The sequence below is a fragment of the Manis pentadactyla genome, chromosome 6 (genome assembly GCF_030020395.1).
Source record: "Manis pentadactyla isolate mManPen7 chromosome 6, mManPen7.hap1, whole genome shotgun sequence".
Taxonomy (NCBI): Eukaryota; Metazoa; Chordata; class Mammalia; order Pholidota; family Manidae; genus Manis; species Manis pentadactyla.
The window spans coordinates 14371967-14396843 of NC_080024.1; the positions used below are offsets into that span (position 1 = coordinate 14371967).

General features: G+C 42.5%; 1 protein-coding gene across 1 annotated transcript in view; it reads right to left on the reverse strand.

Moving 5' to 3' along the window:
- Positions 1 to 24877, reverse strand: part of SGPP2 (sphingosine-1-phosphate phosphatase 2) — a 104594-nt gene that overhangs the window by 24678 nt on the left and 55039 nt on the right. Inside the window, exons 3-4 of the mRNA XM_036913979.2 lie at positions 5302 to 5481; positions 2583 to 2672 (exon numbers count right to left, since the gene is read on the reverse strand). Coding sequence (XP_036769874.2) covers positions 2583 to 2672; positions 5302 to 5481 — 270 coding nt within the window. The remainder of the gene's footprint in view (positions 1 to 2582; positions 2673 to 5301; positions 5482 to 24877) is intronic.

Below are 24877 nucleotides of genomic sequence, written 5' to 3' on the forward strand. Positions count from 1 at the left end.
GGGACAATCAGTCTAATCAATGGCTCTCAACCCTGGCTGCACATTAAAATCAAACTGAGGAGCTGTGAAAACACACCAGTGCTTAGAACCCACCTGTAGACATGTCTGTTTGCATATATGTGTATATATATTTTATGGTGGTAAAAATCATGTAACACAAAATTCACCATCTTAAATCATTTTAAAATGCATGATTCAGTGGTATTAAGAACATTCACACTGTTGTGCAACCATCACACCATCTACCTCCGCAACTTATCATCATCCCAAACTGAAATTCTGCATCCATTGAACAGTAATTTCCCTTTCTCCCTCTCCCCTTGGCCTTGGCAACCACCATTCCACATTCCATCCCTATAAATTTGGTTACTTTTAGGATCCCACATAAGTGGAATCATACAATATTTGCCCCTTTGTGACTGGTTTATTTCTCTTTGCATAACGTCTTCAGGGTTTGTCCACATGTGAGTGTGTTGCAGACTCCCTTCCTTTTGAAGGCTGAATAGTATTCCATCAATGTCTGTACCACAGGCTATTTATCCATTCATCCAGCGATGCACACTTAGGTTGCTTCCGCCTTTCAGCTACTGTGAATAATGTTGCTGATATGAATTCAGGTGTCCAGATATCCTAAAATTTTTGTTTAAAACTTTCCATGGGGTTTGAATACGCAGCCAAAATTGAGAACCACTAAAGCATGACAGTCCCCAGAGATGGTGAGGGGTACCACAGAGAGGAATGCCACCTCAGTTGGCCTGATCCAGCTGTTCCATGCTAATTACAGTGCTTGTCATACCAAATGATCAGCAGTGCCTACATCTGTCTCCATCAGCGGACTTGGGGAGGCAGGTTTTGTTGACTTTGGTATCTCCCAGCTCCAGCTTCAAGCCTGGCGTTCTGCAGGAGCTTATTAAGTTGCTGCCAAATAAAGCCTGCCAACCTCTCTCTTACTACTAAAACCAATTAATTGTTCCTTCGGCTACTAGAAATCATATAGCATCCATTGCACCCTGGGCCATGCCTTGATCCTGACTCGGGCTTGGGCCTAGTTAGGGTCTAAGATCTTTATGAAAGAGAATCCCACATGTGAGAGAAGTCCCGGACAGCGATGGTGGAGCAGGATGGGGGTGGGAGGCCCCTTGCTCCGGGTCCTTCTGGGACAGACGCTCCAACAAGAGTGGCTGTACCCATTCTTTGACATCTGCATGAGAGGCCTACATGATCTTCCCCACAAATAGCTGCTTCCCCATCCCCAAAACCCATTTTATAAGGAAAGCAAGCCATGTAGCTGTATATTTATTGTGGTGGGTTTTCCACGTCCTCTACTCATGTGAGCAGCCCCACATCCTCATGTTTACTTTGGTTTTCATTTTAACCTGAGTTTCCAAGATCATTTTTTTATTAAAACCTATGGAAATTAAAAAGCATCCTCAGATAAAAGAAATACCAAAACACCCGAGAGAGTTCTGCTCCGTTCCACATTTAAGTCTGTGGATGTATTTGGAGCGAACTCTTTATAATGCGAAGCAGCGGTGTGGCAAATCGAGAATGCTCTGCTCCCCGCCTCCCCTTGCATCTCAGAAGCCACCAGATGCACGGGGTGATGGGACGGGGATGGTGAGGACATGACTTGGTTGGCAGATAATGAGCCAGGCCCCTAATTGCTCTTGTAGGGCTTTCAAGATCTGGGCCCCCCTTCCTCCTAGTACCCAGTTGGAGCCAGGATGAGGAGCTGAAGCAGCAGGCTCGTGTGAATGCTGGGTCAGAGCTGGGCTTTATTTAACATTTGGACATTTGTTAATCATGGAAAATTTCTGCATTAATTTTGAAATTTTCTGCATTAATTTTATGGCATTAAAATCCTTTATCATGAGTTCTGAGGTGCTTGGCACCCCTTCCACTGGACCCTCACCTGCCTCACTCTAGACTCAGCCCTGGCTCCGCTCACTCTTGGCTGGAGTCCTCCCTGCTTTCTTCTGAGCTGGCATTTCTGTTTTTAAGTGGGAAGCGTAAGGTCGCCCTCTGAATCCGGTGCAGCCGGAAGCCCCCTTTCTCTGGGTTCACTTCCTCCCTGTTCTGTCTCTGCACACGTTGACAAACTCTCCCCCAATCTGTTCACTTCTACTGCTTCTGCCTCTCCACCCTCCCTGCCCCTCTCCCAGGATATCCAACACCAGGCACCAGTGAGAGACACAGGAGGGCCAGGGAACTCAGGCGCATCTCTGCAGGGCCCCAGCGGGGAAACGGAATCCAGACCCTCCCAGCCCTGAGCCTGGGTGCCTTTTCGGCGCTTCTTGCCAAATCACCAATAACCCACGAGGAATAACTGACCTCAGTTGCCATCGCCATTCTAGCCAATCCTCAGCCATGAGGGGCTAGCCCACCTCAGCCTCCTTGACATTACCTTAATGATTCATTAGTAGCATGTGCCACAAAATAACAATTGTTTAATTCATTGGCCTGATGGGAAAAACAACTACATATGCAAATAGCTTGATAAACATGTGGTGTGAGGAACACACTGACACGCTGGCCACAGTACCATTCAGACAAGAACCGCGAGTCCCGCCACAAAGCCTTACCAGGACTGTGTGCATCCCTGTGTAGAGTCTGCTGAGACACACCAAGGTGGAAAACACTGCAGCCACCATCAGGCCCAGAACAAAGGGATACTGCAGGGAGAAGAGAACCAAGGAAATTAGTCTGTGCTCAGACTCCCGGTGATGCCACAGAAGGGCATAGGACTCCTGTTCCAATAACTGCTAGTCTCAATCTCACACTCCCTAGACCAGCAACCTGATGGTCTAGAACCATCTGAAAAATGGGAAAACTGAGGCAAGAGAAGGGGAAGATGCCTAGGAATATAGTTCTGCCAGGAAGTTTCACAACCTAGAAACGTGCAGACAGGACATTCTAGAACTTGGCTTTAAGACCCATGGCCACAGCTAATGTGCTGGCAGTTTCAGTGGAGTAGGTAGTTTCTTATTTCTACCGCTTCTTAGATAAAAACTTCTGAAGGACACAGCACTGAGCAAAGGGCAGGGTAGGTGGGCAGCACTATAATCTGCAAGTCCAACCTTCTACTTGCCCAGCCTCTGCTACAGGGATACGGGCTGGGCAACAGCTGGCTTTATGGAAAGGAAGTGCAGGGGCTCTGGGCCCAAGCAAAGAATGGGCATATTTACACACAGATGTCAAGGTAGAAGTTCAGACTTTACTAAATCTCAACATTTGCTGGTGGGTAAAAATTGCAGCCGGAGGAATCTGATTAATACTGGGTCATATAAGGAACATTCAGATGCTCTGCTTATAAACCGGACATAGAGACATAATCCACATGCTTGTAGTCCTAATGTCTGTGGTCTTCCACAGTGAAAAAAACAAAGATGACAGAGAACTGTGTATTATTCAAAGCACTTCATAATCACTGTCTCATTAAGTCTTCACACAATCCTATGAAGTGGTTCTATTACTGGCCTCATTCTACAAATGAGGAAACCCTTAACCTCAATAAATTACATTAATATTGAACTTTAGCACAAAATACTCTTCCACCAATCATTCCATTTCATCCTCACCATGGGAGAAACCAGGGCTCAGAGGGGCAAAATTTCTTGCCCAAGGTCACACAGCCAGTAAGGGACATAGTCAAAACCAGAAGTCACACCTTTTGAGTCCAAGCCCAGCACACTTTCTAGTGTAAAATGTGAGTATAATAATACACAGTCATATGTCTTTTCTTAAAATTTATCATTAACTGGGTTTCAGATTTCAATTTAGGAAAGAGTGTTAAAAATGAATGGGTTAATGCATTCAGAAACTAGAGTTTGGACATTAGCCTGATATATAAACATGATATATATTTTTATATATAAACTCGTATTTAGAGCAGTTTACAGCAAATAACCCAAATAGCTAAATATATTTATGATTAACAACTGAATAGGAAAGAAGTCCATAACAACTCAGGTCTTAAGAAAACTATTGCATCACATGAGCTGAAAAGAATATTTAAAGGGCTAGATGGCCTTGAAATGAGTATATAAATGGTGGTTGCTGGTTTCTTCCCCACAGTCAGCTGCTACTTGCTGCTTCTTTCCTAAGTACCATCGGCACATTCACAGGCCTCCCTGGATGCTGAGAGCAGCCTGATGGGGCCCAGCACTGGGTCCACTATGTCCCCCTGGGCAGCTGACCCTGGGTACGACGTAGCTCAGGAGTCTGCATGAAATTAATTCAGACAGCACTGGGGAGCTCCGACATTTTTTGATCCTGGTATGATATGTAAATATGTTCTGACAACTGATTATACCCAGCTGGATGAATTCCTTAGACCCATCTGTTTCTAGGAAACTGAGATCTACACCCAGGTGACCAGGAAGAAGGCCACAGAGGCAGAGCCTGGACCCAGCACTCATCTTGTCCTCTTCCTACTGTGTCAGGCTGACACCCCCATTTCCGCACAGCCTGGAACGTGGAACATCCCTGTGTTTCTGGGGTAAAGGGACAGGGTGAAACGATACTGTCATTTCCATACAAGTCTGCGAGATTTAACGAAATCTAAATTTCCCAATGGGTAAGAGACAAAATAGTAAATTAAACACAAAGTAGAGCAAAAGTTCTCAGGCAAAACAAAACTTCATTGCAGTAATCATCTAATTTTTAAAAGGTTTGACTATGACTGGCATCCGAGCAGATACTAATTAAGTAAAATTCTATTTTCAACATTTATTAATCTCCTGTCATTTAGACAGTTTTCTAGAAAATGCAGAGCCATTAGTTTTAATGGTTGGGCTCCAACCAGGCGCAGAGACATCCTTGGGGGCTAATTTGGGGCACAGACTCATTTTTGTCCTGAGGCGTCTAGCAGGAGGGTTTGGTGGAGCCGTCTCAGCCCCGGCAAATCTTTACTAGGATCATAAACTCCTCATGTCTGTTCCAAACAGAATATGAGAGAATGGATTCAAGTGCTGCCTCATTGGGCAGCTCTAGGTGAAAGAAACGCTTTCTGCTGGGGGCAGCCACATACCAGGTTCCCGAGACAGTCCGTGTGATGCTCGTGGAGCATGTATCAGTATTAATGGTGTCCTCTTCCCCTCTCAGCTACAACCTAATTTGGATGCTAAATCACATGGCCTCTTTATTGATGAAGGAACGGTGGCTGATGTCTCAATAGGTTTCAGTTTCCCCTAGTTTTCTTCATAAATCTCATGAAGACCCTCAAAAAGGGAAATTCTGAATGAAACCTTCCTTTGCTGCCTCACTGTATGGTTACGTGGAGGGGGGGGGCGCCCGCCTCACCTGGTATGTGTCCATGGTAGAGATGAGGAAAGTGAAGGAAATGGCGGTGGCCGCCATGGCGTGGGTAGACGGCATCCCATACTCCGCCATCACTCTCTTCTCGAGTCTCACGACGGGAGGGGAAAAGGGGCGGGGCCACTTTAGGATGTCCTTGGCCACCTGGCCAATATACATCACCAACTGCAAAACCAGAGGTCTAACATGAGTCTACCCAATACATAAAGTTAAGTCCCCAGATTTCATGAATTCACTCTGAGGGTCCCTGTGTGTTGGCTGAAATCAGCTTTCTCTCTGACCCAGCTACCTACTGGGAAAGGCTTGCAGGATATTTCAGGTGGGAAAAAGAGAAACAGGCCTTCTTTCTGGCTGCCGTAGGACCACTGGGCAATGAAGACGTGACATTAACACGTATGTTATTTATTTTAGTCATATATTTAACAAACATTTATATAGCTGATATGTGTGCCAGGCACTATAGAACTTTACACATATCAACTCATTTAAGTTAGGAACACCTAGAGAACACAGCCCTTTTGACAGAGGAGTAAACCATTGTACATAGTAAGGGTTAGTAGTCACTGTATTCAAATTCAGGGAGTTTGGCTTCAAAATCTGTGCCTTCAACTTCCACAATAATGGCTTCAAACCCAGGATGGTCCTGGACTAAGGATAATCTAATACTCAAATCAGATAACCTTTGTTTTCAAGTTCTAACCAGAAAAGTGGCTGTTCTTACAGAACTTCAGGTTAAAAATTGTTTGTTCCTCTGAAATAGCAGTGGATTCATAGGCACAGAGAAGGGACCAGTGGTTACCAAGGGAGAGGAGTTAGGAAGAATGAGGGGGAAGGGGGAAGTGGATAAAGGGGCATAATAATTCACAATTATAATATAAGTTGGTCACAGGAACCATAGTAAAGTTTGGAGAACACAAAAAATGATTCTGTAACATCTTTCTACATTAACAAACAGTGACTGTACTAGAGGGGGTGAGGATTTAACAATATGAGTAACTGGTGAACCACTGTGCTGTATATTTGTATATTTTAAACCAACATAAGATGGTATATCAATGATACTTCAATTAAAAAAAAGAGATAGAAAAATTGTTCATCCTAATCAGTGTACGCAACATACTGGATATAATTTAAGTTCATTTAGTAATCAGGAGCATCAGTAAAAGAAATGGCATGAGTATTTTCAGCCCTAAAGACAACTCAATCTGAGTTTCCTCAAATGACTTTTTCATAATGCCATTAATAAAGAAATCCACCCGCCCCACCCCCGCAAGTTCCTTTCTGAAAGTATAAGATAAAAATCAGAGTTTGATTTTCATTCCCTCCAGAGATGAGTAGGACTGTTAACACACTTACTTATTTTGTCAGAGAGTCTTTTACAGAACAATTTCATGATAAAAGAGCAACCTGTTCACTTATGTCTCTGCATTTGCAACTCAAAATGTGGTCTGAGAACAGGCAGCCCCTGTTCCCCCTGGGCACTGTTTTAAGATGCAGAACCTCAGGCCCCAGCCTGGACCTACTGACCCAGAGCCCCTGTCTACACAAGGCTCGCCGGTGGTTCATGTGCAAGAATTTGAGAAGCACTGCTCTTACACTGTGTTCCTGCACAGGTCACACCCCCAGGGGCTTTCATCACAAGCCTTCTCATCTTACCATGCCGGACTGATCTTACTAGGGCTTTATTTAGCTCACGATGGGTGGAGTAACCTGGCTTTGGACCAAAACCCACTATGAAGGACAATTTCAAAATAATTTTGGTCAGCCCGATTGCTTTAGTGTTTCTCACATTTCGGTGCTTTGTTTTAACTCATTTAGTTGCTGGTTAATGCTGAGCATTATTCCAGTGTACTCAGTATCCCCAGAAGGCGCTGCATGTGTTTTTTGAGTTCCGCTGCCACTTTCCTCTGGGTTAAAAACCAAGAACTGCTGTCTGTGCACAGCAGGCCAAATCCACAGGCTTTAAAGCCTCAGCAACAATCACTCCAAATTCCATAGCTGTGATTTTTAATCAGACTTTGAAATTTAACCTCTTTACTATCCCCTTATTACCAGGAACTACTGTTCTGCAAAGTAGCTCACTCTTTTATGTTTCTGCCTCCCTCCTGTGAACCTGTAAAAACCACATCAGACTATTATCTGCAGAATTGAAAAACTTGCAGATACTGACTACCAAGAATTTCTCAGAAGCTGCCTGAGTATATTTCTCAGCCCTGCCCTTTCCCACTCACCAACATGAACAAAATATTACAAGCATAATGACAAGCTCTAGTTTACTCAAAAATACTTAAAATCCTCAGACAAGAAGCATTAAAATCATAAAGTCAAGACTGACTGGGCGGCCCTTGTTCAGACAAAGTTTAACTTCCTTGAAGTTTACAAGTTCAAATTCTATGCATTTGAAGGATGTTTCTAAGACTTAGGATAATGTCCATTTAAAAATATTACAACAGCTACACATTGTTTCTCATCAATACATTTCATATAACAATTATTGTAATGTCAGCTCTCATTAAACAAGAGAAAAATAGAGCTATATTTTTCTGGTCATAAGGAAAGAGTAGCTCTCGTGGGGTGGCGAGTCCTGTCTGTGCCATGTGGTTCGTCACAGCAATCCCAAGATGTGCCAAACTCTGTATTAGGTCCCCATCCTTAAGGGAGAAAATGGTCACACAAACAGATCTCATCATAATGCAAATGCTTTGGGGAAAAAAATACAAATAATTATACATATATATAACACGTATATATTATAAATATATTAAAAAGTATGTGTATGTGTGTGTGTATACACATACGTGTAGTATGTACAGACAGACCACTCGGCACTGGGGCTGAGTGCTAAAGGAAGACTATGTAAGATGGGGGATGGGAAAGAGGCATCTAGGTTGCAAGAACAGCTTGAGCAAAGGCTTGGAGAAGTGCCACTGGGTGACAATGCAGTGGGAGCTCCCAGGAGCTCCTAGCCTTTAAATTGCATGGGCCCAACACCCCACTTTACTAGAACGGCTACGATGAAAAGCACTGAGCATACAGGTGCATGATGGGCAAGCTCCTGCAACTCGCAGATACCACTACAGGAGATGCAAAATGAGATAACCACTTTGGAAAAGTGTGGCATGGCAGTTTCTTAAAAGTCAAATACATACTTTCCATATGACCCAGCCACGCCTCTCCCAGCGCTTACCCACGAGGAATGAAAGCATACGTCACACAAAGATTTGCACATGAAAGTTCACGCTCAGCTTCTTTGTAATAACCCCAATTTTTATCAACCAAAGAACAAATTGTGGTTTAATCATACAGTTGAATACTTCTCAGAAACAGCAAAAAAAAATGAACTGGATGAAAACATGGAAAAACATGGATGAATCTCAAAATAATGTTGCTGAACCAAGAAGCCAGAACAAAAACAAAAACAAAAATACAGTATATTCTATATGACTTTGCTTCTATAAAATTCTCAAAAACGCAAACAGAAAGCAGATCAGTGGTTGCCAGTGAGGTGGGGGAAGAAATCACAAATGGGCACAGGGATAATTTCTTAATTATGGTGGTGACTTCATGGGTACACACATTTGTTAAAATGTGCCAAATTATACATTTTAAATATATGAATATGTGTAAACTTTGCGAAAACACCATAAATTACGGAATTGTACAATTCAAGTGGGTGAATTGTACAGGCTGTAAATTATACCTCAAGAAAGGTGCTAAATGTGTAAAGTTTATTGTATGTCAACCACATCTCAAAAAGTGGTCATCTCAGCCTGGGCTGTTATACCACCCACAGACTGTGTGGCCTATCAACAAGAGAATTTTCTCTCACATTCCGGAGGATGGGAAGTCCAGGATCAAGGCCCTGGCAGGTTTGCTGTCTGGTGAGGCCCTGCTTCCTGGGGCACAAATGTCTGTCTTCTTGCTGTGGCCTTATGTGGCAGAGGGACAGGGGTGCTCTCCGGGTCTCTTTTATAAGGGCACTCATCTCATTCATGAGGGCTCCACCCCGAAGACCTACGCACCTCCCAAAGGCCCTTCATCCTAGTACCATCTCAGTGGGCATTAGGTTTCCACATTTAACATTTCAAAGTTTTTCTGAAATGTGAAGAGCAGATAAGTGGGGTGGGGCCTGGCGATAAGACACCACACTGAAGGGCAGCCGGGTCTTCAGTCCTGGGAAGAGGTCTGTACGCCTGACCAATCCCTCTGCTGTCCTGGGCAGAATGGGAGCAAACACATCAAGAATAGAGAGAAAGATTAGTTAAGAGAATATCGCAAAATCCAGGTGACCATAAAGGCATGACTGAGGTCAGCAGAAGGCAGAAAGAAGACAGATTTTAATATGCATTTGTTTTTAAGAGGAAGGCTGTTGAGCAGGTTCATCAGTGCAGGGAGAATGGGACAAAGAGGGAGAAATTACTTAAATAAGTGGGAAAACAAGGAAATTGATGGACTACGGACCCAGAGGTGACCTTGTACATGGAAGTGCTTCCTACTGATCCTGGCAAGGGATGTGGGGTCTCCTAGGAGACATTCTTGGTTTGCTCAGTGACTGCAGGCACCACTGTGGTATTCAGTGGGGATGACGTCAAGGAAGCTATATATGCCATCCACTCACAAGACAGTGCCCCTCCGTGGAAAATACTTTTTGTGTCTAACACAATGCTTGAGTGTTCTGCCAGACATTCGTGTAGGTGTATCCCTCTGATTTATGAGCCTAAATCTGTTTTTGCAAATAAGCACCAGATATTTTCTTGCAAGGTTTGAACATATACTGAAATTTCTGAGAACATAAAGATTGCACTTTGGCTTATTTGGAACTTTAGCAAGAACTGTTCACCATTTGGGTAATTCAGGCCACCAGTGGACATGCCACTATTGCATTTGAGACTCCAACACATCACGCCTGTGTCTGAGCCCCTGTAGCTGGCACACTCATGGTAACACTGTTTATAGGTTCAAGGATCCTTCTACCCTGTGAAATGTTCTAGTGTGGACATGCCCCAGCATTTACTTATTTTAAAAGTTACCATTTTATTATAAGGCAGATGTCTAAAAAATTATGTAGGTCATATTATCTCTGAATTTCATTTTAAGAAAGTAAAAGGGGTATCACAGTGCATTTAGAATAGAAAGGGAGGAGCTCTTGTGCTAAGTTTAGGCAGTAGACACAAAATATCACGTTATACGATTCCACACATATGAAATATCCAGACTCTGCAAATCCAAAAAGAGAAAATATGCTAGTAATTGCCCAGGACATGGAGGCCAGAATTCTGAAATAAGGGCCACACTCCTGTAGGTTCAGGGGCAGAGTCCTTGCTTTGCCTCTTCCAGCTTCTGTCTCCTCCCCTTCTATCTCGACTCTCCCTCTGCCTTTCTCTTATAAAGATACCTGTCATCGGATTTAAGGCCCACTTGGGCAATCTAGGATGACCTCCTCATCTCGAGATCCTCAGTTACATCTCTAAGAACCCTTTTTTCTAGAAGAGGTAGTGTTCACAGATCCCAGGGATTAGGATAGAGCCATGTCTTTTTGGAGGCCACCATTAACCCACCGTATTCAGCAAATATTTAGTGAGTGAACAGCCAGGCACGGTGCTCATTTGGGGAATCCCATGGAAAACAAGACAGATAAGATCTTGTTCTCATGGAGCATATGAATCAAAACATTAGCAAAATGTATGCTCAGCTTCTTTACCATTTTATTGGTCCAGTAAAACAGTAGAATCACGCTAAAGAAAAACAGAAGGAGTGGCTTGGACCTGACAGAATCAAAAAGTTTTAGGGTATTAAAAACATTATTAAAGATGCTCATGGCATTAGGGAAATGCAAGATAAAATAACAGTGAGGAATCACCACACACCTATCCGAACTGCCAGAATCCAAAACACTGACAACACTAAATGCTGGTGAGGATGTGGAGCAACAGGAACTCCCATTCATTGCTGGTGAAAAGGCAAAATGGTGCAGCCACTTGGGAAGAGAGTTTGTCAGTTTCTTGCAAAACTACTATCTGACCCAACTGTCAAGCTCCTTGATATTTACTCAAATGAACTGAAAATATGTTTACACAAAACCCTGCATACAGCAACTTTATTTATAACTGGCAAAACTTAGAAGTGACCAAGATGTCTTACAATAGGTAAGTGGATCAATAAACCATGGTTCATCAAGACAATTAATATTATTCAATGCTAAAAGAAACAAGCTTTCAAGCCATGAAAAGACACGGAGGAATTTTAAATGCATATTACTAGGTAAAAGAAGTCAATCTGGAAAGGCTATCTACCATATGATTCCATCTACATGACATTCTGGAAAAGGCAAAACTATGGAGAAAGAAAAAGACCAGTGGTTGCCCAGGGGCTGGTGGTAGGGAGGGATAAACAGGTAGAGCATAGAGGATTTTTAGAGCAGCGAAACTACTCTGTGTGATACTGTAATGATGGATACACCTTATCATACATTTGTCCAAACCCACAGAACATACAACACCAAGAGTGAACTTGCATGTAAACTATCAACTTTGAGTGATTACAATGTGTGACTGCAGGTCAATGGTAACAAACGTACCTCTCTCGTGGGGGATGCTGATAATGGGAGTGGCAGTGAGTGTGGGGGGGTGGCGGGGGAACATAGGAAATCTCTATACTTTTCACTCAATTTTGCCATGAACCTAAAACTGCTCTAAAAAATGAGGCCTATTAAAAAGAGCACTGTGGCAGAACAGAATATTTTCCATTTACTTTACAAAGAGTATAATGGTTAACTTGACATGGTTTGCCCTAAATGGAAAACTTTGCTCTGTATTGTTAAGGGCCCTCCTACCTAAAGAGAACAAATTAAGTTCCATCATCCATCAAGTTCCTCCGGGCTGAGGCGCCAAGAGTCTGTATGTAAAGGAAAAATCCAAAAGAGGAGATGAGGCAGGAAGCAATTACAGGTCATTAATACCGGAGTAATGGCTGGGTCCCCTGCATGGTGCTGGATGGGGCCTGGTAGGGTTTTGTGATAAAAAATTAGTCTGTTTTCTTGATTTTTTCATGATTACAAGATAAAGGAAATATATAAGAGGGGAGAAAATCCAGTTTTCTGGTTAGTCTACTGTTGATTCCAGCCATACAAAAAAGGCTTTTCAGTAAGCCAATTCTGTCAACATGAGACCTGTCCTCACAGTGTGGAAGAACTTCCAACCTGGGGTCTGTTCTTATTGGCTGGGCTCACCCAGGGCAGAGAAAACAGGTGCATTTTCTCTTATTATGGTGACCCTGTCCAGTTATTACAATCCAGAATGATAACTTTATAAGGTCTAACTCATCTCTGATCAAGAGGACTTTACTCTTCACACTAGTATAGTTTGGAAAACAGAAGATTCTTGAAGTAACATTACTAGTAAAGCAGTCATAGGATTTTAAAAGCAAAGCCACACATTCTTTTTTACACACTAAGACTCCCATTTGTCCTCTTTCCCCCACAAAGCTTCCCATCTTCATCCACTGTTATTAAAATAAAGGTTAAATCCTCTGCAGAATGGAAAGAACACCAAGACGCTCTCTTCAAACCTCCCTCTCCCCATCCACACACAAATTTTGATAAACTAACATCTTTCTTCCTTCGTGCTATCCCAAAGCCCACTCCACTACGGGGAAATGAGCACAAGCAACTAACTACTAAGAGTGTATGATACCCCTCAGACGTCTTGGGGAAGAAACACTGTGGGTCACTGGATGTATAGTCTATCCATGGATTTATTCTTAAGAAGTCAAGAATTAGTTATGTTGTTCTTTAACTGTTGAGACTAGAGAATAAGGAGATGTAACCCAAAGACCACAGCTTCTCTACCAACACTACTCCCCTTCTTCTTAGGTTGCTAATAGGATGATTTGGATAAAGAGAAGGCAGACGCACAACCATTCCACTCCTAGGTACTTACCCAAGAGAACTGAAAACATCTGCCCTCACAGAAACTTATGCATGAATGTTCTTAGTATCATCTGTCATAACAGACAGAAGTTTAAACAACCCAAATGTCCATTAGCTTACAAATGGATAAACACAATGTGGTATGTCCTTACAATGGAACATTACTTGTCCATAAAAAGCAGTGAAGAACTGATACATGCTACAACATGGACGGACCTTGAAAATGGTATGCTAAGTAAAAGAAGATAGACATGAGAATGACAAATATTATATGATTCCATTTATATGAAATGTTCAGAGTGGGAATTAGTTGATGTCTTGGGTTGGGCAGAGGGGAGTGGGAAATGTGTGCTCATAGATATGGGGCTTCTTGGGGAGATGAAAATATCCTTGAGTTAGGGGTGATGGTTGAACAATTTCAATATACTGAAACCCAGTGAATTATATTCTTTAAGAGGTGAATATTATGGTATGTGAATTGTAAGAATTAAAAAAAGGAGAAACTAGACATCAAAATAGGTCCTGAAAAACTTCTTCCATGTGCCCCTGACACCCTTTGTTCCAAATGATTATTGACAATGCCCCAAATATTGAATCCAGAGAAGCAGCTATGGGGACTAATACTATTCTTTGTATCAAAAGTCCTGGCCAGCTCTGCCCCTAACCCTAAAAAGAGTATGGGATTCATTTTAAGAGCAAGTTTTAGCTGTGGAGGTTTATCTGATTAACAATTTTACGAACAAGAGACTGCACTAGCCTGTATTTTTGTTTCACTCAATTTTTTTTTGACTCCCTGGAATACACACTGCTCCGTGGTTACCTACCTCACTTCAGAAAGTGAACTAAAAGCAATTCTTGGTTATGTTTATTTGGGAGCAATCTCAAGACTACTGCTTATCACCTAGCGTGAAAAGTTTTCAACTGGGGAATGTCCTCTTGTACTTATGGTAGTATATTATTTTACTGACTTTTAAAAATCCTTTTACAAGTGTTTGTCTTGGGTGTTTATGGGATTGGGAGGAGTGGGGGTGAAATCACCGGGAGAAGCAATTGTAAGTTCAAACCAATGAGATTTCATCCCATGCCTGAAGCCCCAAATCACAGACACTACAGGGCAAATGCCACAAATCACAGTAGATTGTCAGAAAACTGGGCTTCACATATTCCAAGTTTTGTAAAGATGGATATACAATAACTGAAGCACAAATGGCAGGTAAGAAAAAGAAAGTAATTAAGTTTCAACATTTTCATGTTCTAATACTCCATTTCTTCAAGCTCAGATCTGCTTTTTAAATTTGTGAAGATAAGCACTCAAGGTACAAAGATTAGTAATTAAATCATAGATACATGTATAGCTTTAGGAAAGTGACTTCAACCCAAGTGGACTTCCTTTTCACTGTTAAGGACAATTTGGGTTAAATAACAACTAATATTTGTACAGTGATTCTTGAGTGTACTTTCTTAGCCATTGTTTTTACATTCATATCATTCCTGTTTGAGGAATTAGAAGAAACTGTAACATCGAGGCTTAGAGAAGGTGAGTGCCTCGCTCAAGATGATACAATCAGTGCAGAGGAGTTGGACTTGAATCTCATTTTCTGATTCCGAATCTTATGGTCTTTTCACAATACGCCACCATCTAGCCTCTGGAAAATAATATGTGAGAACAGGTATCTATTCTTAAAGAACCCAAATTCTATGATCCTAAACCCATTAGGTCCATGTAGTGTCCAACAGGCCACTGTACTTGGGGCTGAGAGATTAAGATGGCTTATCTGATGAGAAAATTGCCAAAATTTTATCATTACCTTGCCACCAATGAATGGTCCAGCAGAAGGCTGGGACCTGAGTCCTTTACCCAACATTAGAGAGACGTCACATCCAAAATGACATGAACTGAGAGAATGGGCGTCTTCAGTCCTAGGAGATGCAGAGCACGGACAAAAGCTGAAGTCTTGCATAAGCCCAAACCTCCTTCAAACAGCCAACTGACCACAAGAACCTGGTAGCAACTCTAAATGTTCCTGCCAGGACGCTGGTCACACAAATTATGTGGCCATTAAAACAGCATTAAGAAATAATACTGTTAATGAAAAAAACAAGAGTATATTTTTATCCCATTTGTAGTTTTCAGAATATATTTTTATATATAAACACATGTAAGTACACGGGAAACTGAATGGTAGACTCACTAGGAGGGATAGAACTGGATCTGGGGTGGGCACTTCATGCTGTTTGAATTTTTCCTGTAAAAACAACCCAAATTTGCTTCAGATAACACTGTAACCATTGCTAAGGAACTCCTTTTTTTGTTAGACTCCTCCCTCACATTTCTAAGTATTTCAATTATCAGTTTCACTGACCACAGAAAACATAAACTGCAAAATAATGTAGAAAGACCAAAACCTTTATTTTTATAGGCCCCTGAAAACAAGCATGCAATAGATGTTAGTCATATGCCATGTTCAATTTTCTCATCTGATTAAACCCACAAACTATTCTCATCTCCAAGGATGCTGTCACAAATCTGTATGTGAAACTCAGCCAGTAAGCCTAGGCAACAGCAAAAAAAAAAGCATTTAAGTACAGATCTCAACTAAATATAGTCCCAGAATGTTCAAGCTGGAAGGGTAGTCCATCTTTTGTCTTGGCTGCTTGACTCCCAATCTAAGACTTTTTCACCTTTCATCTGCATCAAAACCACTGAACCTGCAGCAGGACTCTTTCACAGGTGAGAAACCCCAACAAACTCAGGAAAATCGCCCCAAGAAATCACACCCAAGCAATTTGAGCCAGCAACCCAACTGGCTGAATTCTACACCAATGAGCTTCATCAATTAGCCAAGCATCCTCCCAGGTCTCCATAGGGCAAGAACAGCCTGAATGACTAGCTTTTTAATATGAATAATATCTAATTAGCATAGCTTTCACTGGAACATGTCTGCACTTCCGCTGAGACACTTCTGTGGCCCTCCCATCAACCTGGATTTGGAGGTCCCCTTGGTGCTCCCAGATCACTCACCTCTCACATGTGTTTTTCAAACTACAGTAATTCACAAACCACCTTCTAGATTCTGCCACATAAATGGCCCACCCATGTTATTATTTCTTTAATATTGGTATTCAAATTGGCTCACTCCCTTTTAGTGACACAGTTGTGAAGTCATGATCTGGTTGTTAATTATATTTTATAATGTGCATTAAAACCATGACATACATACATAAAGTAAAACAAATACAAGTTTATCTCACACGCTCCTAGGCACTTTGGTAATCATAGCTGTGCTTCTACAATTATGCAGTTGCATACTTCCACTCACCTTCATATGATTGCCTCTAGGTCAGGCAATGGTTGTTTTATCCCCCAGCCCCTGCAACAAGCCTAGGTCATAAATGAATGAATGAATGTATCCATGCATGCATGTGTAAATAACACATGTACCCCTCACTATCCAAATTCTTGTTTTCTGAAATCTGGAGCTGAACAGATTTGGATGAACATTTGGATAAATTTCTTGCTTTCAAAAAACTCCTATTACTTGCTGTCTGAAACTAGGAACCAAATGGATTTGAACAACTCGTAACCCTAACTAACTAATCCTGCTACCTAGAGTGGGTCTAAAATGTATTACTTTGGTTTTCATGTTTAAAATTCACGCAGCTTTCTCAGCTCCCCCACACTCAACAGGAGCCTCATCTTTTGTGCGATGCCAGCCACAACCCTGTCATGACTGTATTAAAGATGGATTAAGTGGAGTTGCCTATACTGGACACCTAGATCCCAGGCTGCTTCCAAAGTGGGTATTGTGGCCAGCAGTGATTCCTTCCTTGACCTAAACATCATAGGCCACATGTTAAGAAATGAGTCTACCCAGAGCAGGTTCAACTCACTATCAAGGCTGAGAATGGAAAGCTTACAGACAGTGGGAATTCCATCTCCATCTTCCTGGAGCAAAATCTTACCAGCATCAAATGGGGTGATGTGGTAGTGAGTATCGCATAGGGCTTCTTCACTGTGGTCCACGCCATCACTGCTAATGCATCATGATGGAACCATGAGGGTCATGGACGAGGATCGCCATCCTGTGGTGCAAGGTCAGTGGCCATTATCCCTCCATCCTGGATGCTTCCCAGGCTACATGCAAAATCAGCCCTGAGCTGAATGGAAGCTGACTTAGCCTCAACAGTGGTACCACTTCCAACAGTAGCCTCCAAAATGAGCTATCATTTTTCCCAGAACTCTTGTCTTTGGCAACAGCAAGCTGGAGCTTTTCAGCATAGTACATTAATAATGAGTTGCCACCGCCTTTATCTGAATCCTCACTTGCTTTGGTATATATATATATGTATGTATATATATATGGAGAGAGAGAGAGAGATTGGCTTGGGAGTCATTTAGATATTACAAACCAACATTGCTAACAGCAGCCTATATATGGTGCATATGATCAAGCAAACAGAGGCCATGCTTCAGAAAGCACTGTTTTCTACCTTTGAAGGACCCTGTGAAGTCACTCTCTTATTTTTCTCTATAGACAGACTAAGAAGGGGATACTAGTAGGTTAAATTTAAATTACCAACTTATGATCTGTAAACTTTCCCAGGATACTTCATGTACATACCCCAATTCCTGGTATGTGCATGTGCATTTTAATTTAATCGAGAAAATTCCCAAAATCACCTAGGCCCATTTCTCTAGTTCATCTGTGTTTCACAAGTGTCCCCACATTCCATCATTTGTGTTCTATGAGTGCCTAGCAGATGGGAGAGCTGAGGAGGGTGGCATAAGGAGCATCTGCCCAGACCTTTCTTAAAGCTCTGGTCATTCTAGTGGTACCCAGGTACACTTGGGTTTCAAGAGGCACTGATCGTCACGGTCCTTGTTTGGGAAAGTTCAGCAACTAGAGGGCTTCTGTTTGTCTGGATATGGCTCCCTTCACCCACGCCCAAATCTTCCCACTTCTCCTAGGTGGCAGTTGAACTAACTGCGAAAAGCACGATAGATGATCACCCCGAAACCTTCAGGTCTAAGAGTCCTTGTCTTCAGTGAGGGTGCCCTGGATACAGATCCACTCAACTAATCAGGGGGACAGCCCAGTGGACTCTTCTATCCCTTTACACAACATCCATTTCCTTTCTGAGTTTGACATCCCAGGCTGCACTGTCAACACCCGGCTGAGCCAATTTCATACTCATTTCGAACAAACTGCCAATATGATGACCGTGGACAGGGGTGGCCACCAACTCTGAATGCCAAGATCGGCCCACAGTCTAGAAAGCTGAGTAGGTGCACTACCTCCATGACACACTCAGCCCACCGTATGCTTATCAACACCCCTGTTTATTCTCTCCTGCCCTTCCCCGCTGCCATTTTTTCCAGTTATTACTTTTCTTCCCTCCAAAAGGAAAACAGAGATGTTTGGGTGAACGTGAGCAGCCACGTGTTATCTCACTGCTTCCCGCTACCCCCACCCCCACCCCCACCAGGACCCACAACTCCTCATCTCACCCGTGAAAGCAGCTGGCCCTTGTCTAAGATGTAACCTCTCTCCTGGGCAATGTCTGAATTATTATGACCATCTCTTCTGTACAGAAGAGCATACCTCAGCCCTGAAACCTCTCAGCCAGACTGACTGATTAGTTCCCTTGACCCTGGGGTTTAATTTCACTTGCTGGTAACCTTTCTGCCAGCCAAAAGGTTCAGACATACTCCTAGTCAGGCCTGAGGTGAGCACGCAACCGTTTAAACCCTAATCCAGGTCACTGACACCCTGATTCTTCAGGTTCTCTGCCAAGAGATCTCTGGCCTACTCGGCTCTATGGAAGGGCCTGTCTGGGGGGAACAAAGTGACACCAGCTTTTAGAGCTCAACCAGAAAAAAGTAACTCAACACTCTTTGAGAGGAAAATATCCTAATAACCAAGACTGCACTGCATTTGACAAGGGGTTATAGACAGGTGCATTTTCTCTAGCCCGTCATCCCGAAAATCATGTCTTCTTTTCACTTTGGCTGCAATAGTGTCTTTGCTCCAAAAGACCCTTTATTTTCCTTATCCCCTGCCTTTCCTGCTTCCTCCCCATCTTTCACAGGATGGCTGCATTACAAGGTATCTCCCAGACAGAAGGAGCTGCTTCTCCTCCCCTGAATTCAGACTCTCCTTCTGAAGCGCCAGTCCTTAGGCAGGAAAGGACAGGAGTCCCAGAGGGATGGATAGTCCCCTGCCTGACGCCTGTTCACTGCAGGAAGCAAAAGAAGGAGGCTGGCAGGAGGCCAAGTGAGTGGCGCGAGCAGGGCACCATTGATTTTCCAGTTGGCCAGTGAGTGATTAACTCTATTAGCTGAGGCTGTTGATCACACAGTCAGCACCTCCCATACAGGGCTGTAACTGGGGCTGTGACCTCCCTGTGACCCTATGTAATCAGATAGGCTTGACTTGATCCTGCCAGTATGTGCCTTCCAGGCCAACAGGGCACTGCCATGTTCTCTGAGCCCTTTGCTCTGCAGCCTCGACATTCCACCCCACGGCTGACGCCCAGGTGACAGCGAGCAATGAGAGCAGTTTTACAAAACTACCATTTGACAGACTCTTACCGGATTTGAATCGCAGCACGTATTCTGTTCTAAAGATGGAAAAGACCAACTCAAAGGTGACCTCACACTTTTAAAATCTGGCCATCTCCTTACAGGCTTGCTTGCTGGGCCACTTAGACTTCTTGGGAACATTGGTTTCCAATGAATAAAGAAATCAATCAAAGACAGCTTATGAATTTTGAACCTTCTAGTTGGCCATGAACAATTTAAATGTGAGTTATAAGTCCAGTCAGCCCTGTGCTTAAGTGCCACCGCCAAGGAAAGGCCTTCCCTGACTACCTTACCTAAGCAGCTTCCTCTCACTACTCTCTCCCCATAGCCTGCCTTTATTTTTCTTCATAGAACTTCACCCTGCCTGCATTTAGACTCAATATTTTTATCTTATCAGCTCGTTCCCACTCTGAGTGGATGCCCTGCCTTGTTCAAGTCCCAGAGTCTAGAACTTTGCCCTTTCCACCCATCTCAGCCTGGAACTCTCCCCAAGCTCCTCACCTGACTGGCTCCTTCTCATTCTTCAAGCTTTAAGTTAAATGAAATGAGCACAGATTGCTTTTTGACCTTCTTTAAAGTAGGGCTCTGCTCTCACCCTGAATTGTGGTCTAAATAATAGTCATGCAATCTTTAATAACTGTATTGATTTCCTTATTACTGTCCATTTTGCCTACAAGTAAACCCCAGGAGAACAGGATGGAGTCTGTCCTGTTGTTTGCTTAATCCCCAGCACTTAGCATATAGGCTTTTATCAGGTATTTGTTAAATGAATAAATGACTAATTTAAAAGTTGTTGTTCACCAATTATAAGGTAAGAAAGAAATATGATGCTCTTTTTTAAGGAGAAAAGTCTCATCTCTGGCACAGAGTCCTTAGCAGTTCAGAAATGTAGAGAATTAATATTTTTATACTGGATAAAACCTTGATGGAATCTTGACCAAATCTGTGTCTTGACTTCCCATCAGGAGAACCATTTCTATCACTGGAGAACCATTTCACAGGAGAAAATTGCATTTTAAAAAGATCTCTAATATGCTACCTTTAATACTTTGTAGATTTTTTTCTAGTGTATCTTTACCACCCTGAACTGTACTTACTCCTTTACAGGTCTTTCCCGTGTTAAGGGGACAGTTCTTATATTATCTTTGTAGTAACAGCTTTTATTTACTTGACTCAATAATTATGTATTGAGTTGCTACTCTGTGCCAGGTTCACAGAACAATAAAGAGCCATCTAGTAGGGACTGCAATACAAGGTACAAGGCTTTTCTAGAGGTAATGTCCATGCTGAGATTTGCAGCAGGTAGGAGCAGGTGAGGTCATACAAGGCAGTGGGAACACTAGGAAGGAGCATGAAATAGAGTCGGTGTGTCTAACATGCAGGGACTAGGGCAGGAAGCAGGGGTCATCCGGAGTTCTGTGACTCCAGAAACAAGAACGGAGAGGAAGAAAGGCTAACGGTAGAGATTTAGGCAGAAGTCCGGTTGGGAACGGCTAAGGCTAAATACCAGCCTAAACAAAATGACTCTTCTTCCTCATTTTCTGTGTTACTTATATGTTGTTTTGCTTAGAGGGAGAAACAAATTCCTTCTTGAAAGGTATTCTGCCATCCAGGCGTGCCTGAGAGACTCTGCAGTTTGGTACCAGACCACTGCAATAAAGCAAATATTGCCATAAAGGAAGTCAAATGGATTTCTGGTTTCCCAGTGCATATAAAGGTTAAGTTGACACTATACTGTAGTCTATTAAGTGTGCAATAGCATTACGTCTAAACAAGCAGTGTATGTACTTTAACTTAAAAATACTTTATTGCTAAAAATACTAACCATCATCTGAGCTCTTAGCAAGTTCTAATCTTTTCGCTAGTGGAGGTCTCGCCTCCGTGGTGACAGCTGCTGACTGGTCAGGGTGGTGGCTGAAGGCTGGGGTGGCTGCAGCAATTTCTTACAATAAGACAACAATGACGCTTGCTGCAGATTGACATTTCCCTTCATGAACAATTTCTCTGGAGCACGCAATGCTGATAGCATTTTATCCACAAAATTTCCTTCAAAATTGGAGTCAATCCTCTTAAACCTTGCCAATGCTCTATCAATTAAGTTTATGTAATAGTCTAAATCCTTCAATTTAGAAAGATTGTCATTTCAATAATCTTCACAGCATCTTACCCAGTAGATTCCATCTAAAAAAAAATCACTTTTTTTGCTCATCATAAGAAGAAACCTCTTCATTTGTGAAAGGTTTATCATGAGATTGCAGCAATTCAGTCACATCTTCAGGCTCTACTTCTTGTTCTCTTGCTATTTCCACCACATCTGCAGTGACTTCCTCCACTGAAGTCTTGAACCCCTCTAAGTCATCCTGGAGGGTGCAATCAACTTCTCCCAAATTCTTGTTCATGTTGATATTTTGACCTCTTCCCATGAATCACGAATGTTCTTAATGGCAGTACATCTCCACCAGAGCTCTTGGGTGGCTGGGTGCACTGTCAATAAGCAGTATTATTTTGAAAGGAATCTTTTTGTCTTGAGCTGTAGGTCTTAACAGTGGGCTTAAAATATTCAGTAAATCTTGTTGTAAATGGACGTGCTGTCCCCCAGGTCTTGTTTTTCCATTTATAAAGCAGAGTAGATTTAGCATAATTCTTAAGGGTCCTAGGATTTTCAGAATAGTAAATGAGCATGGGCTTCAACTTACAGTCACCAGCTGCATTAGCCCCTTAACAGGAGAGTCAGCTTGTCCTTTGAAGCCAGGCATTGACTTTTCTTCTTTAGCTGCAAAAGTCCTAGATGGTATCTTTTCCCAAAATAGGCTGTTTTGTCTACATTGAAAATCTGTTGTTTAATGTAGCCACCTTCATTAACTATCTTAGCTGGATCATCTGAATAACTTGTGTAGCTTCTAGAGCAGCACCTGATGCTTCACCTGCACTTTGCTGTTACGGAGACGGCTTCTTTCCTTCAACCTCATGAACCCACCTCTGCTACCTTCCAGCTTTTCTTCTGCAGCTTCTTCACCTCTCTCAGCCTTCCTAGAATTGAAGAGAGTTAGGGCCTTGCTCTGGATTAGGCTCTGACTTATGGGAATGTTGTGGCTGGTTTAATCTTTTATCCAGACCACTGAAATTTCTCCATATCAGCAATAAGGCTGTTTCCTTTTCTTATCATTTCTTTATTTGGTGTGTGTTGCTCAACACTGTGTGTTGCACTTTTAATTTCCTTCAAGAACTTTTACTTTGTATTCACAACTTGGCTATTTGGTGCAAGATGCCTAGTTTTTCAATATGCCTTCCTCTCTTAGCTTAAGCATTTCTAGCTTTTGATATAAACTCAAAGATGTGCAACTCTTCCTTTCACTGGAACACTTACAGGCCATTATAGGGTCATTAACCGGCCTTAATTTAATGTTGTTGTGTTTCAGGGAATAGGGAGGCCCGTGAAGAGGAGAGACATGAGGAAATGGCTGACCAGTGGAGCAGTCAGAACACACACACCACTTACTAAGTTTGCTGTCTCATATGGGTACAGTTCATGGTGCCCCAAAATAATTACAACATTCACATCAAAGATCACTAACTGCAGATCACCATAACAAATGAAATAATGAACAAGTTTGAAATATTTCGAGAATTACAAAAACGTGACAAAGAGACATGAAATGAGCAAATGCTGGAAAAATGGTGCTGATAGCCTTGCTCGATGCAGGGTTGCCACAAACCTTCAATTTGTAAAAAATGCAATATCTGCAAAGCATGATAAAATGAGGTCTGCCTGTACGGAAATTCTATGCTGCATTAGGGGAATAAACACGACGTAAATTCTGCCACAAAATGATATTTGAAACTGAGAACTGTAATGCAGCCATGCACAGGCATTCTCGGATTACATTCTCTGTTCTACTTTATCGTCTTTATCAAATAAAAAGCAAATCTGGATTTAGGTAAAACAGGCTCTATTTGAAAGGATTGTTGCAGGAGGGGAGAAGAGACTGTGATGATAGGGAGACCTGTCTGTAACGTAGGCAAGCGTTCCAAGATTATGCAGAAAAGGGCTTTTCTTTTATAAGGTGGAATGAACAAGGCTAGAAAGATGTTCCCCGGGGGTGGTGAAGTGGATAGGACAGTAGACAGGAGAGGAGAGAGCCTGTTTGCCCTGAGGTCAGCTGATTCTCAGGGGGGATAAGGAGGAGCTGCAGGGGGCTGGGGTGAGGGTGGTCTGGGATGGAGAGAAGGTTATTGGTTAAGTCAAGGTAGCAGGTACTGTCCTGATTGGCCAGTGGGGACAGAGTTCAAACCATCTATAAGACAAAGAATGAGAACTAGAAGGTCTGTGCCTGGCCTTGTCCTAGGTAAACAAGAGGGCATCTGTGGGTCCCACCTCAAAGAGGGAAGGAGAGTTCCTTAGAGTGAGTCATTTCCTGGAACACAGAAGAATGGGAGCACGATCTGCATGGTTCCTGTTTTCCAGGAACTCCGGGCGCAGGTAAAATGCAACAGGGTCACTTTCTTTCCTGTCTTTTATTTTTAAGCCAAGAGCGTATCGAACACTTTATCTAATCGGGTTTTGATGTGCAGGAGAAAGTTCAGACTTCAAAGGGCTTCAGTGATTGTACTTTAAGATCAGCTCTGACCTTAGCAAATCCCCCTCAAGGCTCTCAAACTATCAGCACCTCTCAGGTCAAGGGCAAGCTGAAGAAAAGCTGCAAGAAGCTTTCTGAGCAGCTGACACTAGACGAGGCCAGAACTTCCAGCCCTGAGTGAAAAGGTACAAACTTTCCTTTAAAATTAAAGAAAAGCCAAACCAAAAATGGCCTAGTCTTGTCTTTAAATCCCCAATACATCTTATAGTCATTCAATATACAATTGTGGTTTTTTTGAACTTTCATAAAGGGTACATTTCCCCATCTACAAATATTCTCTCTACATCTAACACCTACCTGCAGGCCCTTTCCAAAGATTCCTTTCCTTAAAGGAGAGTCTTTATTTCAGGCTGGACACAGTACAGTGATGTCAGAAGGTGGTTGGATGGTGTAACTCTGGGGAGAGAAAATCCT